Here is a 15486-nt window from a genome sequence, read left to right as displayed (position 1 = left end):
AGCCACGCCAAAAAGCTACGCTTGTCGACGTAGCCGGTGAAGAAAAGCAGGTCGACAGAGAGAATCGGCAACAAGATCCGAGAAGCAGCAGCTATGAGACGGAAACAAAATATTGCAGAATGACCGGGGAAGGACGAGTGCCGTCCATGCCTTCGCGTTGCATGCAAGACGGGAAATTCGGCGGCGGGCTAGAGTCGTGGCGACGCGATGCGAGGAAGCTCGCAGGGCAGCATTGGCAGCAGAGATTCGAGATGGAAGTCGAGTGACCGAGTGTCGTTGCGAGTGTGACAGCCCGTGCCGTGGTTCGAAGCACCAGGCCCGGCCTGGAATCCAAGATGGATGAACGGGTGCGCCGCTGATGGCAATGTTTCAACTCAAATATCTGCCAGCTTGCACGGCCAAAGTAGCACCATTTCGTACGGCCGCAAGGGTTGCCTCTCGCCTCCCTGCACAGGCTTCACGTGGTGTCTGAACTGCAAGTGCTGTCTATGCCCTGCCCCAGACCTTCAGCCCGACTGTGCCCCTGTGCTTCAAAGTTGGCCCAAGGTTCTGCCAGGGAGCGTCCCTAATCATTGGAGCAAGCCACACACCGCCGTCATGGTGCAATGGTTCGTGACGATCCTAGTCATGTTGTGTCATCCGTCACTTGTCAGGCGAGGCCCACTTGAGCACAAATGGTACAAATGGCGTCGGGTCGGAGGGTGGGCATGCAGCCTCAACTTTTAAATGTTGATGCACGACGTCTTCGCTTCGCTGCACTGGGCAGCATGGGCAAGATGCCGCAGTAGATGAGTAGATGGGATGAGTACGGAGTACTTACTTAGAAGTACTATCAAGTTCGGCATGCCGTCCTACCCCAGCAGCGGCAGGACTTGGAAGTATTTTGTATAACAGCAGACTACTTCGTATCTACGTCTCGGCATGCTGCAAGGCGTCATCACGTGGAGGTGCCCACCATCGGCCTTTTACTTGGGGGAGATATGAGGGAGATAACGGATACGAAGTAATACAACAATAAAAGCTCAATGCTACTTTACGATGCCTGTCCCGCTGTTGAGGTCGCTGTATGTAAGTATTTTGTACCTAAGTACTTGGAGCTACTCAGGCTCTGGCTGGTGCGCTAAACGCGCCAATAATGTCCGGTCAAGTGGCGCGGGTGACCCCTGTCTGGGCCCCAACGGCACATGTGCAAGCTGAGCCACTCGACGCCTCTTATCTTATCAGTCGCCTCAAAATTAATTTTCTGACCCAACATTGGTCAAAAGCGGCAGAAAAAGTCGTCCGTCGCAACTTGGTCAACTCGCTTGTCACATCAGCAAGCCGCATCCGTTGCACGCATTCCTCCGAACCGCGGAGAATCAACTGCATCGTCATGGCAAAGAAAAGAAAGGCTGGTAGCCGCAATGCCGGCCCGAAAGGCCCAAAGGAACTCGATCCCAGTGAGGCTAGACTTGGCCCCATCACCACTTACCAAGATGTCGCCGATTCGGAAGACGAATACTTTCTCAACAAAGACACAATAATGCTGGATGACGAGCCGAATTCAAAACGCAGGAGACAAGAGGATGAAGATATGGAATTTTCAGACGAAGAGATCCTTGGCTACGAGGACTCCGACTCTGATGAGCAGGATGACAAGCCCGATGCAAAGCCCCAGACAAAGTCAAAGAAATCTACAACGAAGCAGGATGATGCCCAGGGTGATCTCGAAGATGGCGGTGAAGAAGACGACGAAGGGGACTCTGGCTGGTGGGGATCTTCAAAACAGGAGTACTATGACGCTGATAACATTGAGACCGAGGCCGATGCATTAGAGGAAGAAGCCGAAGCCAAGCGATTGCAGCAAAAGAAACTCTCCAAAATGAGGGAGGAAGATTTCGTGTTCGACGGCGACGAATGGCTAACCGGAGAGCCTGAACTCGAGGAAGGCGAAGGGAAGGTTGTTGAGGTTCTCAAGGATATCGAAGTCACCCCGGAAATGAGCATAGAGGAGCGATCGCGGCTCTTGTCAACAAGATACCCTGAGTTCGAGCACTTGGCAAGTGAGCTGGAGGAGCTGCACCCCGTATACCTCGGTCTCAAGGAAGATGCTGCCAATCAACCAGACACATCAATCGCGGCCATCAAGTACTGTGTGTTGGGGTGCTATGTTGCCACCCTGGCCAGCTATTTTGCCATTCTTACATCACCTGCACGAGACGCTGGAAAACTGCAAAAGCCCTTGTCAGCAACTGACTTACGGGACCACGAAGTCATGGAGGCATTGCTCAGTTGCCGCGAGGCCTGGGATCGAGTAAAGAACCTGACGGCAGCGAGCAACCCCGATGAGACGTCCTTGTCACTATCTGCGGACCTCGATGGTCAATATGCATTGAATGATGACCCGACCGCACTCGACACTACCAAGAAGAAGAAATCCGTGAAGAAAGACAAGGTTTCAGTGGCCAAGGAAGCGAAGAAGCTCGAAAAGGCCAGAGCCATTGAAAACACCGTTTCCGACCTTTACAGCTTACCGATTGGCTCTGGAAAGTCAAAACGAAAGTCGAAGTCGTCTTCAGCTTCGAAGGAAGACAATAACTCAGACTTTGGCGAAGAAGACACCCTGGACGCGCGAGCTGCCGCAGACAAGGCTGCCCGGAAAAAGAGTCTCAAATTCTACACGTCACAAATTACACAAAAGGCCAACAAGCGTGCCGGCGCCGGACGCGATGCTGGAGGAGACATGGACATTCCGCATCGCGAACGACTTCGAGACAGACAAGCCCGTCTCCTTGCAGAGGCGGAGAAGCGAGGCAAGCGAGATTCCAAACATGGTGCTGATCTTGGCGATGACAGCGATGACGACGACAACACTGCTGCCAACGCTCTTCGGAATGACGAGGACGAATACTATGACATGGTGGCCAATAAGTCAAAGAACAAGCGAGAAGAAAAGGCCGCTCGTTATGCTGCCTATGCTGCAGCAAGCAAGGCAGATAGAGTGGTGGAGAATGAAGAGGTGGGAGAGGATGGCAAGAGGAAGATCACATATGCCATTGAGAAAAACAAGGGCTTGGCACCCAAGAGAAATAAGGATGTCCGAAACCCAAGAGTGAAGAGGAGAAAGCAGTACGAGGCCAAGCAGAAGAAGTTGAAGAGCATGAAACCTGTTTGGAAGGGTGGTGAGCCCAAGGGCGGCTACCAAGGAGAAACATCTGGTATTAATGTCGGTGTCGTCAAGAGCATCAAATTGTAGAATACTGGTGTCAATCAAATCGTATGCATGGGGTGCATCATACCTCGATCAAGGAATGTGGTTACATCCAATGTCCGTGTCTTGTTCTCGAATGTGCTGCTGCATTATTATGTGCATGGCCGAAGCAATTGGTGGGATGCGTTGAGCGGGTTGCCCCACCTAGGCCAGCTGAGAAACTGTGAGATCACTTCGAACAAGCTGTCCTGGCTCTGCTCCTCAACTTCTACTATCTACACAGTACCTTGAAAACTGCGCGCATCGTGCGCTTTGTTGATTGCATGAAGCTTTGATGGTGCGCTGATGGCCCGTCCAATATAGTAGTCGTCCATACTTTTCTGCCTTCAAGGCGCCAATCGTCGCAATGGCCTCCGTCCCCGACCCAGCGACGCTCACCTCTTGTGCCGACATCTTTTCCGGAAGTCATACCCTCCCGCAGATTCGATCCATTCACAAATCACTCCATGTCCAGATTGAGGAGAAGGCGGCCCGTCTACGGACGCAGGTCGGCGGTTCGTACCGCGAACTTTTAGGCACGGCCGACACGATCGTTCAAATGCGTGGCGATAATAGTCGAGTGCAGGACCTTCTAGGCAACATGGGGGCCCGGTGCGGACGAACAGTCATTTCTTCCAAGGCGGCTGGGCTTGGGAAATTTGTCACCAGGGATAGAGATCCGAAAGCGATCGAGACGGCGACGCTAAAGCTACTTGATTCATGTGGGCTCATGATAGCCAGGATATTGAAAGGCGGTGCGGGAGTAGATGAGCACATGAGGAAGGGCGATAGATTGGTCCTGGCCACAAAGGTCTTTGTAATCGGACGGTTGTTGATCAAGAGCTTGAAGGAGGATGTGTCGTCGGAGCACGCCCAGCACATGGTTGACGCTGCTGGTAAGACGTTGGAGTCGCTACGTCGCCGAATTCAACGGAGCATCGAGCGATTACTCGAGAATGCGGGTGATGCGACAGACACGGAGGATGTGATCAAGGTATTGTGCGCTCATAGTCTTGCCAATAGCTCTGGGGCCAAGCATGCTATCTGGCTCTTCATTCGAGTGAGACAGCGGGCTATGGAGACTGCGTTGGACTTGGAGGAGAGTGAGCGCACGACTACTACGGAGGATGTGGTTCGTAGCTTGAGGCTATACACCAAGACCCTTCTTGATGTGCAGGCCTTGGTTCCAGTCAAGCTGTCACAAGCCCTGTCCGCACTGAAGAATCACACCCTGTTGGCAGACGCTTCTCTCAAAAAACTTGAAGGCTTGCGATTGGACATTTATGAACGCTGGTGTAGCGATGATATTCAAGATTTCACGCCATTCATCAAACATGACGACCTTGATGGCAAGCAGGCAAGAGAAATGCTGGGCGCGTTTGCCGAAAAGGGCGGGCAGATCGTCATTGCTGGACTGCAAAAGACGCTCGATCACATGGTGGACTTCAAGTCAATTACTGACCTGCGAACCCAGGTACTGCAGCTTTGGATTAGAGACGGCGGCCGGGCCAAGGGTTTCGACCCGCAAGACTTGCAAGACGAGTTGCGCGAGGCCATCAATGCCCGGCTGCTAGCCGTCGTCGAAATCAAAGCCACCAAGCTGCGGCTCGTTGGATCTGAAGTCAAGGCCACCCTTGAAATGTGGCAAAGCAGCATTTCAGATACGCATATGAGCCTCTGGGACGATGAGGGCTACGATGTCGCCTTGTCACATGGAGCCGCGCCATTTATTCAGGAGGTTGTCTCCCGGCTATACGGCCGTAACGACGCAGTTTCAAGGGCAACCCACAGTTACAGTTCATGGTTCCATATTATTGACGATGTAAAGACCGTCGTGGAGCAGTTGCGAAGACAGCGCTGGGACAACGATTACGACGAGATCGAGGACGAAGAGACCATTGAAGCAAGACAGAAGGCCCTTAGTAAGGAGGATCCCAAAAAGTTGCAAGAGAAGCTGGACACAACCCTAGACAAGTCATTTCAAGACCTCGAGGACCAGCTCAAAGGCTTGTGGAAACAGTACTCTGAACACACATCTAGCGGCGCCATAGCCATCTACCTCATCCGCGTGGTACGTGATATCCGCACACAGCTCCCAGATCGCCCGGCCGTCAAGGACTTTGGACTATCTATGGTTCCCAGCCTTCACAACCAGATTGCCGTCATGGCTTCCAAGGCCGCGACGGAAGAGTTTGTCTCCTCTGGTCTGTTGGATAAGAGCGTGTCCATGAAACCGCTTTGGGAAGGAGAGCCAGCACTGCCAAATCAGCCTTCGCCAGCTGTTTTCCGGTTGCTGAGAGACTTGTCGCTGTCAATGACGGATTTTGGGGTTGATCTGTGGACTCCTGTGGCGATGGCGGTAATGAAGAATTTGCTGGGGATAAAGCTTTGTAAGGCGTGGCACAAGGAGCTTAGTGGATTATCAACAGAGGGTGGACGGAGTGAGAAGGATGACAATGGCGATGAGGAGAGGGCCGACTTGAATGAGGAAGAAAATTCCAAGGGGCCTGAGGCGGACACCATGGCCATTTGTACGCAGTGGCTGTTTGATATTGCGCTTCTGCGATGCTGTATTGCCAAGGGTGAAGGGGCACAAGAGTTTGAAAGGCTGGATGGGGAGGTATATAACAAGAGTGGACTCGACGAAGCGGCGAGGAAGAAGATTCATAAGACGGCGCAAGACTTTTGGGGACGCGTCAACTTGCTGTTTGGGCTCTTGGCATAGACTGGTCCTCGAAATGGATCATTACAAATTTACGCATTCCCCAAGTTCCATAACATGATGCCGCTGCGAACAATATCACGGCAAATTTTAGGCCAGCCTAGAGCTTATGTCTCTTCTCGCCACTCGCCAGCTTGCGAAACTCCTCCTGCGGAATGCCCCTCACAAAGCGATCCAAGCCGGCAAAAACCTCGTGCACATTCTGCGAATTATGCACGTCCAACTCGGGCCTCCTCAACAGCTTCTTGATGCCGACCAAGCTCTCGCCGTTCAAATGGTCGCCCAGCCGCTCGTCCACCTCCTCCAGCACCCTGGCGCGAAACTTGGCGTCGTCGGCCTTGCCAAAGTCGAAGATCTCGTTGACGAAGCCGCACTGCTTCAGCTGGTCGGCGGGGATGCGCTTGCTCATGATGAGGGCCTCGTTGGCGCGCGCAGGGCCCAGCCGGGACGCGAGGGCGCGCGAGGCACCGCCCTCGGCGACGAGGCCCAGCGACGAGAAGGGCGTGAGCAGGAATGCGTGCGGCGTGCAGTACACAAAGTCGGCCCAGCCGACCAGGGCCGCCGACAGCCCGACCACGGGGCCGTTGAGCCCGACGACCAGCACCTTGGGGTGGTTGGCAAACGTGTACGCGATGTTGAGGTTGAAGGCGACAAACGTCTGGAGCCAGAGCTTGTGGGCGTCCGAGGGGACCGCCGGGGCTTCGCGGGAGATGGACACGTCCGCGCCTCTGTTGCGCGTGTTAGTCTGGTCTCTTGGTCGTCTGGTGATGGTGGTCTTTTTTTGCTTGGTGTTGACGCGGGACGGGACGCATGTCCTGCTGTTGCAACGTCTCCAGGGTGGTAGTGGCCGGGGGGGGACTTACGCGGAAAAGAAGCGTCCTGTGCCGGTTAACACGGTCACAAACACTTCATCGTGGCCCGCCACCTCGTTCATCTTGGTCGCGAGCTCGTAGTACTGCGGTTGCGACAAGGCACCCAGCTTGCTCGCATTGTCGATGGTAATGACGGCGACGCGGCCGCGGTACTCGACGCTGATGACGGATTCGGTAGCCATCTTTTTTGCTCTAGTGTTTTGTTTTTTAGCCTTTCTTCTATTCTATGTTAATCCTCACGGCGTGTTAAAGCAATCAAGCTATCAGCAGAGTCAGAAGTCAATGGCCAAATGGGCGTTGAGCAGTCTATCGATAATGACGCAGCCAATTGAGGACAAGATCTATGATGGCAATGATGGTAATACAAAATAACAGACAGGAAAGCAATAACGACAAGGAAACGGCGCTGGTTTTGATGCACCCTGGACGGAGTTTTGGCAGGTTTGCTCCCAAGTCCTGCGGGCGATCCGGGGTTGGGGTTGAAATGCCCCACCTGGATGGGATTACGGAGTACTACTAGTAGTAAGATGCCTCGGTCCGTTGGCGATGCGGGGAGTCAATGGTCCGGCTATGGAGGGGTTTTGGCATCAACCGATTGGATGGGGTGTACGGATTCGGAAAGGGGGAGACGGTGCATTACTGCATTACTACTTGGATTGTTGTAGGGGTCTCAGTAGCTTCTGTTTCTCGAATTATGTGAGTGTAGCAGTGCTCGTGGGTTGGGTCTGATGACTGTCCATACATGTGAGTTTGATGGACATGGAGCTTAGACAGTCGCCATCACTTATTACAGCTGACAGTACCAAATTTTGGAACATTCATGTCAGAAGACTTGTTTACGAAAGCAAGGCACTATACTTTTGTACTCGCCATGTAGATACATTGCGCCAGCAGTATCATCGATACAATGAAAATTTTCCTTGATAGGGCATCCCAAACGCCGTTCTATGCATATCTACATACAATTTTTGGTGTTGAATCATAACAACTTCAACCCCGTTACTTGCGACGCTGAGGAATCTGCCTCTGCTTAGGAAAGTCTAAAGGCAATGTTAGTCTGGCCACGTATATGGCCCGTCCGCCCTCGGCCTTTCTGCTAACAGGCCTGACACGGCCGCCAATCTCGTGAAAGTACTGGTTCATCGTCTTCTGGTCCAGTCTCAAATCATCTCTGAGATTCTGCGTGTCGACTTCGAAGTTGTCGACGATGCATGCAAGGACACAGCAGTACGCCATGAGGAGATCGATATGGAACTTTCTCACAACGCCCGCATCGGAGAATTTTCGACGAATGCTTTCGATGACAGCCTCAGGAGCCGGCGATAGGAGCTCACGCAACTTTTCGCGCGGGGGCACCTGTCTTGTGCCCCGCTGTTTTCCAGGTGTGGTTTTCAGGTAGAACAAGAGGACAAAGCTCAAGTATCGAAGCACACGCAGACGGGTGATGGCGGCGTCGTTGGAAGCAACGGCATTGACTCGGGCTGCTACGAACCGAGATATTGTTTGGACGCCTTCGTTGTGTCGAACCTTTTCTTGCCATTCTCTGATGGGCACGAGATTCAAGATATCTGCGCCAACGATGACGTTTGGATCGTATACATCCTGGATATCCAGCGCATCCAAGTTGGCCCGGGGCACTGGCTTGGCCTCGTCGACGGCAGCCTGCAACTCCTCTCTTGTTGCCATATTTGTCGTGACCTCGCCGACTGAGCTCAGAATTGCTTTGCCAGCATTATCAATCTTCGTGGGAGAGTCGCCAGGTTTCCCCTGTGGAGTAATGGCATTGAGTACAGTTTCGCGGATAACCTTCTTGGCTTTCTTGGTACCAAATGTTTGTCCCAGATCCGTTTTGCGCTCCATCATATTCTACACGTGCTGTTAGCATCGTTGACTTCCCATTGAGAAATGAACCTCATGCAAAGAAATTGATCTTACCCGTTTGGCCAGATCCTCTCCCATGGAAGAGGCCGGTGCTTGCTTAGCGCGAACCATGCCTCGGACAACCATCTTCTTGGCCTCCACTACCTCGAGATTTCCAGTTTTAGGGTCATAAATGCCAACATAGTGATTAACTAGTTGATTCAGCCCTCTTTTGCCTTCCTCTCTTGCAGTATAATCTAGGCTTCGGTGAGAGGTTGAGTGCAGCAGCAATTCCTTGTCGCCCGCATGTTTCGATTTGGTCGACTTTGATCGTGAGCCCTCTCGAGGTTGATATGGGTAAAACGCAACATTCTCAGAAATTTCGACACCGGGAGTCGTAGCTACAAAGCTGCAAGTTAGTAGGAATTTACTATACAGCCAACACGTCAATTCCTTACCAATAACTGGTGGGCAGTGCTTGGGTCGAAGGACTGATGAGACCGAGGCGGTAGATGCTGGCACGTCCAGCACAACTTTCTTTTTAGGTTTTCCAGAGGATTCACCACCTCTCTTCCGCTTCTTGCTGCTGATATCTGCCATTGTGGATGGTGATCTGGGCCAAGGTTGGGCTGGTCTTCTCGAATGCCCTAAACATCTCCAAAAAATTTTGGTCGGCCAACATCTGAAGAGCGGCACAAAACAGTAATCCGCCAATTAGCCGGGGGCGGTGAGACTTTAGGCCCCACCAACACTACCAGTGGATTTATACTAGTACTAGTGCCTAGTATGTACTTCATCGCCAAGGACTTGTGACCTTTAGAATTGATTCAATTGATGACGTCTGATACAGCAAAATAGTCTGCTGAAGGACAAGTTTTTGCACTAACATAAGTCGATGCCGACCCTGAGTATTACTTCCATTGATAAAGGCTGCGGAGGCTTTTAGAAGACAATTTTATGTTACGACGCATCCAGCGTATTACTTTTTTTTTCCTTGAAGAGCAATGCTTTAATAATGCCCCGTATGAAATTGAAGCCGCAAGGCGGCGACAATAAAAGCAAAGGATAGCTTATTCATACCAAAAGCGACAATATATTACGGAGTAGACTACGTAGTTGTTTATTCCATATAGCCAATAATTTTGATTGAAGCTATGTGAATGTTAGGAGAACTAAAAGAAAACATGATTGGCACTCCGTAGACTGTAGTTCACGTCTGTAGTTCACCGAGCCACCAATACAAATTTGTGCACATGTTCAGTCAAAAAGTGATGAATTTGAGGGTTATCCCCAGCCCCCAAGGGCTTGCAGGGGCCCCCGGCCGGCCATAAAAGCGGTCAAATTTGCAGAGTTTTTCATCACACAACTCAGACCCTTCATCAATCACGAAAATACGGAGTACAGGCTATCAATTGAGGCCCTACAAAGCCTCTCAAATATCGTCATTTCCACAAATTGCTGTTGTAAACTCAACAGCATAACCCACTTATGAAATTTCAAACTGGTTGGCAGCTGGCGCAGCTTCCATCTCCACTAAAAAAAGGCAAGTTCGCTCCATAGCTGCCCTGGAGCTCAGCTAGGCGAGATTGGAGCACCATCACAATGACAGGAGCTCAATTGAGCGAAAACCAGCCATATGGAGTACAAGGAGCTCTTTCTGCACAAGCTCTCGGATGTTGTTTACTACAAGGCACTTTGAGCGCTACGCAATAAGCTACCCATCGGTGCACATGGCGACGGGTGTCCGGAGAATATCGCCATGTACACTAATGAGTAGTTTATTGCATAATGCTGAAGTGCCTTGTAGTAAAGGACGTCCGAGAGCTTGTGCAGAAGCTTTGTTTGTCACATCCGGCTTGGAAGAGCTTTACATCATATCATAGTATTGCAAATGGCAAGTAATGTGTAAAATTGTCGCCATTACCATATTATCCATAAAGACACTATCGCACTTTAACATCAGCACACATCACGAGACCACGAATGTTACGGTTCAAGAAGCAAATTCTGTGTTTCATTTGTCAAAGCAATGTGCCAAACGTGTTCCTGCAGGTGTCTTTTTATGACAGCTTGCTTCTCTTTGGCGACCCCTGAACGCCGTCCTTGTACCCGACCGTTTCCTTGTCCATTCACCCATCTCTCATCACGCCCGTCAAAACATCGTAGCTCGGGTTGGTGGAACCAGACGCCGTTGACGTAATCCCAAAAGGCAAAACCCCATCGTCATTACTGATACCAAGCCCATCTCCAGCTTCGTTTGTACATGTCCCACAGGCGCAAGGGATTCGTTACTTCATGAAAGATGCGTCAAGTCAGGTAGAGGTGCGAGGCGTTTACTTGCTGTGTGGTTGTTAGAGAAAATGGTCCAATTGATTTCGACTCGGAAAATTAGCTGGCGTCACTCACGATCGCGCTCTCATCTTTCTTCTCTTTCGCTTAAGGCGACGAACGCGCTTCTTCCTCCATTTAGCTCTCATCTTGAACGATGGACTAGAACGTAGTTAGCAACGGTGGTGAAACCAGTCGATAGTGGCACTCAGAAGATTGGGGGTGGCAGTTAATGCTTCATGCATGGTGGAAATGCCCATACATGTCCCTGAGATGTACCATTGAGGGAAACTTACTTGTTCGTGGATGAGAATCGTGTTTGGATGAGTTGCAACAGAAGAAGGGCGGGGGAATTTCCAAAGCTTTTAGGAAAGTTCTATGTAGGGCAAGAAACCCCCACAGGTCACGTGTGTCAAGTACGTCAAGTTCGGGTCCAGGCCTGGTCCTACACAGTGCGTAGTGTGGTTAGTTCGCTCTGTACTGTACGTCAACTGAACTATACTGGAAGGAACAACTTTGGTGTAATTGCCATGACAACTTCAGAGCCTAAGGACGAGGATGGTAGGTCGGAAGGAAAGAGACGGTGCTTTTATTTCATCAGTAGATTTAAACTTGGTTAGGAACTCCTAAGAAGACATCAAGATACGCATTTTCAGTCGCCCACAGAAGCATCATGAGAGTCTCATCACCTACACCACGTGCCAGCGATCCCTCATCCCAATTTCCTGTCGCGAGTCTCGAGTATACTTTTGTTCAAGGCGACCAGGTCCAGAAAGGTGCCACTATGTCCAGCTCTTCCTGTCGATCCGCGCCTTGTGCAGTTGGGCTAATTCCTTACGAGGTTTGATATCCATCTGGGAAGACGACATTTTCAAGATCGGAAGGGATCCTAGGTCAAAGTACGTCAACCCCTCAATACCAGAACAGGCTTGGTGCTCATTTTGCAGCAATTTTTCCATCCACGGCGATCATGAGAGCCTGATTTCCAGAAATCATTGCGAAATATATACAGTGGTGTATGAGCCTGGCGTCAATCTCGTCTACGTCCGGGATCGCAAATCATTCAATGGCACGTTCGTTAACGGGATCTTGATTGGCAAAGGGCGCGACATCTCCTCTGGATACCTCCTTGAAGATGGCGATATTGTCGAGATCCTGCCTTATTGGAAATTCATGTTTCGGCAAGATAATGGCCTTCCACGAGTTAAAATGAATAAAATACAGCTGGCAGAGTCTAGGGTAAGTATACTGACTGCTTCGCGAATCTCAAGCGCTGACTGTTTTGCCAGTTTTTTTCCGATAAATATTTAATATCAGAGCGTTGCATTGGCCAAGGTACAGATGCTAATGTTTACTTGGCACAAGATGTTATATCAAAAAGACAGGTTGTATGCAAGGTGGTGAATCTTGACGAGCTTCAAAATCGATTTGACCGTCATGGTTCAACCAGAAAATTACAAGAGGCCGATATCCTTCGCCAACTACGACACGTAGGTGCCCATGCCACCGTCTAGAAAACTGACTGCTAAATGGCGTTAGCCGAATATCCTGCCATATATCGAATCTATTTCTTCTCCCCATTCCCTGCAAGTATTTTCTGCTGCCACAACCCGGCACGTGCTAACAATTGTAGCTTCATTTTTACGGAGCTAGCTTCGGGGGGCGACTTGATGTCTTTCATTAACAGACACAATGGGGTGAAAGAATTTGACACCAGGATTATAATTAGACAAGTCATAAGGGGACTGAATTACCTCCACACCAAAGGCATCATTCATCGTGATCTGAAACCGGAAAATATTCTGTTAGCATACTCGCCAAAAATTGCGTACCATCGAGTTATGCTATCAGACTTCGCCACCAGCGCGGTGCCACGCAGAAGCAGAATGAAGACACTAGTTGGTACAGCCAACTATCAAGCACCGTGAGAAGCTTCGCACTCCTGGCTGCTTGCCAATATATCTAACTATCGAACACAGGGAGCTGTATGACAGCCAGTCTGCACAAACCCCAGCCATTGACATTTGGTCGTTGGGTATAGTTGCTATTATAATGCTGACAGCGGGCTTGGGTATAGAGAACACAATGCCCAAGTTCAACCGGTACACTCAGACTGTATTGAACAGGACTTTGAAACAGGACATTTTCCAGCCATCCCTGAAGCTGTCCAAGAACAGCAAGACATTTGTATGGCAATGCCTTCAAATTTCTCCAAAGGCCAGAATTTCGGGTCTCGAAGCCATATGTCATGATTGGCTATGCACTCCGGAGAAGCACTTGCTCTTCTTTCAACAGCTAGATCATAAAATCTTAGGCAGCTGGAAAGCTCCAGTCAAGTTGAACCCGCTGCCGCTACAGCTTCCTAGCGTCTTAATGGGGGCCTTGGCTCAAGCGCGAGGCCAAGAAGAGTTGTTCAAGGCATATTCTGATCTCTCCCGACACTATCCTCTGCTACAAACAGAGTTCTCAAAATACTTTGGCAAGGCGACTCTGAAGAACAATTTGAAAGAAGTTGTGGGTGAAAGGAAGCTCTCCACAAAAGCGGAGTTTGGCCAACCGAGGGAATCCCAAGCCACGGCCGCAAGCTCAGACGTTCCAGGAAGTTCAGGAACAGGATCGGCATTATTTTCTCGAGAAACAACTGATACCCATAAGAAGAGTATTTTCGTGATATCTCCGAAGCGAAAGAACGATGAAGCTCTACACCGCGATATGAAACGGCAAACTGTGCCCGGACGAAAAACGGGTGCCTGATGCGAATTTACAAGATGATGCAAGGGGCTGGTATGGCCAAAAGTTGGCAAACTTGCAGGCTTCAACTGAAGGTGCCGCTGTATGAGTACCGGTGGCATGTGCCTATTTGCTTTGCTTGAACCGCTGATTACAAAACCTTGATATGATCCTGGGGCGAGTATCTAAGAGACACTGCTATCATTATCTGATATAATGCTGTAAAAACCAAGTTTTCACTTCAGTGCTCACAATTGTCCTAATCGAAGAACATTATAGGTCCCGCCAGCCTCTTCGTTAACCTTCCCAAAATTCAAGGGCTTTAATTCCGGCCAACCATCCTGGGAGCTGTCCTTAATCAGCGGCTTCAACATACCTCTTATGTGTTCCACCTGCTCACTGGCATCCTCATGCGTACTCATCTTTTGAACGTCATCCAGAGCGGTCTTCATCTCCTGTGCGGTCAATGGCCGCCCCCTTTCCCTCTTCAACGCCTCTTCGACGCCTCTTCGATTCACCATGTTCCCATTGGCACTCTTCGTGGTGCCATATGCCACGAGATTCCCTCTCCTGACCACAAGCACCTGATCCGCCGTAGAGGTCTCGTCCAAAAACCTCGCTGCGTCCAACAGTCCGGCATACGAATCATCGTGGACTTTGGTGGGCGTCAGCCTCACAGGTAAATTCCTCGACTGGCCCTCGGGCAACTTCTCGTAGAACCTCACCAAGATGCCCAATCTACTGAGCGCGGCTGGCACCGCCAACAGCACCACTTCTACGCGGTATCCTGCCGTGCTGAAAACACGAGCCAATTGCACAAAATCATCGGGATGCCGACATGCGCTCTCTAAAAGGACATCTAACTTTCGTCGAACGACCTCCTCGGACGCCATTGCAAGCCATTTCCTCGCGTCGGGCCCCGTGGCGGGCGAGGCCAGGTTTGGCGTGGACAGCATCAGGCGCGTGTATTCGGGATGGTATGTCTTGTATGTGTCGGCGATGAGATGCACGGGGCCAGTTGCAGGAGCGCCACGGACGAGATGGAATGCCGAGAGGATGGCGGGTGAGAGACGAGTCTTGCCTGAGCCTGTTTGGCCAACAGCTAGGACGGCGAGGGGCGGCGACGTTTGGGGGCCATGGTGAGAAGGGAGGTGGTCGAATTCGGCGGGGAGGATTTCGCTGGCAAAGATGTGTTGGGAGTCTTGGTCTGAGAGACGGTAGGATGACAGATCTGGTGGTGGAGGCATGATGATGTTGAGATGAGATGATGGAGTAGTTGGGCAGCGGGGCAGGATGAGTGTCAACTTTCAAGTGTAATTAACATGTAATATGCTCAAGGCAACGGATGAAAAGTCTCCGTAAATGGACAGACGAGACTATATTAAAAAACAGATGTTGGTATTTTCCAGGAGCTCAAATGAAGGGATGCAAGGGAGGCGACTGTGTGTATTTAAGAGGCGGCATCTTTATTGCACAACACGGTAGAGGTGACCCGTGTCTCGCAACAGATGCCAGTGGCAGGCAGGCATGTGTGCAATGAAGTGCCAGCTTGAATACTTTGAGCACCGAAATGAAGGCGTCATGTATGACTTGACAAAGTCGGAGGCTGATTGATCCATGCCGAATCGAGAATCGAGACGGTACTTGCTGTTGACGATGAGACGACGTCGCAAAAGTTCAATACTCGGCGATTTATGCTAGCAATGCTGCCCTTCGCATGCCGTCGTCCTCTTACCAGGCCCCAA

At 50.7% G+C, this 15486-nt stretch overlaps 6 protein-coding genes across 6 annotated transcripts; 3 read left to right on the top strand and 3 right to left on the bottom strand.

The window, feature by feature from the left end:
* Nucleotides 1-1372: 1372 nt before the first annotated feature.
* Nucleotides 1373-3235, top strand: SAS10 (Something about silencing protein 10; the record flags this gene model as incomplete). Its single annotated transcript, XM_014686917.1, has 1 exon — nt 1373-3235. One exon carries the CDS (start codon nt 1373-1375, stop codon nt 3233-3235), a length of 1863 nt encoding a protein of 620 aa, XP_014542403.1.
* Nucleotides 3236-3596: 361 nt separating this feature from the next.
* G6M90_00g087140 (uncharacterized protein) lies at nt 3597-5954 on the top strand (the record flags this gene model as incomplete). Its single annotated transcript, XM_014686918.1, has 1 exon — nt 3597-5954. One exon carries the CDS (start codon nt 3597-3599, stop codon nt 5952-5954), a length of 2358 nt encoding a protein of 785 aa, XP_014542404.1.
* Nucleotides 5955-6051: 97 nt separating this feature from the next.
* ECI1 (3,2-trans-enoyl-CoA isomerase) lies at nt 6052-7005 on the bottom strand (the record flags this gene model as incomplete). Its single annotated transcript, XM_014686919.1, has 2 exons — nt 6052-6679; nt 6815-7005. The coding sequence occupies 2 exons, from the start codon at nt 7003-7005 to the stop codon at nt 6052-6054; spliced, it is 819 nt and encodes a 272-aa protein (XP_014542405.1).
* Nucleotides 7006-7822: 817 nt separating this feature from the next.
* On the bottom strand, nt 7823-9283 carry rpa49 (DNA-directed RNA polymerase I subunit rpa49; the record flags this gene model as incomplete). Its single annotated transcript, XM_014686920.1, has 3 exons — nt 7823-8689; nt 8759-9084; nt 9142-9283. 3 exons carry the CDS (start codon nt 9281-9283, stop codon nt 7823-7825), a joined length of 1335 nt encoding a protein of 444 aa, XP_014542406.1.
* Nucleotides 9284-12897: 3614 nt separating this feature from the next.
* On the top strand, nt 12898-13765 carry CPK4 (Calcium-dependent protein kinase 4; the record flags this gene model as incomplete). The annotated part of the gene is made up of 2 exons (XM_014686921.1): nt 12898-12935; nt 12991-13765. The coding sequence occupies 2 exons, from the start codon at nt 12898-12900 to the stop codon at nt 13763-13765; spliced, it is 813 nt and encodes a 270-aa protein (XP_014542407.1).
* A 224-nt stretch (nt 13766-13989) lies between these two features.
* G6M90_00g087100 (uncharacterized protein) lies at nt 13990-14988 on the bottom strand (the record flags this gene model as incomplete). The annotated part of the gene is made up of 1 exon (XM_014686922.1): nt 13990-14988. One exon carries the CDS (start codon nt 14986-14988, stop codon nt 13990-13992), a length of 999 nt encoding a protein of 332 aa, XP_014542408.1.
* Nucleotides 14989-15486: the final 498 nt, after the last annotated feature.

The sequence above is a fragment of the Metarhizium brunneum genome, chromosome 5, assembly GCF_013426205.1.
Source record: "Metarhizium brunneum chromosome 5, complete sequence".
In the NCBI taxonomy this organism is placed as follows: domain Eukaryota; kingdom Fungi; phylum Ascomycota; class Sordariomycetes; order Hypocreales; family Clavicipitaceae; genus Metarhizium; species Metarhizium brunneum.
Note: the sequence above shows the minus strand (reverse complement) of the source record. Positions and strands in the feature narration are given on the sequence as shown.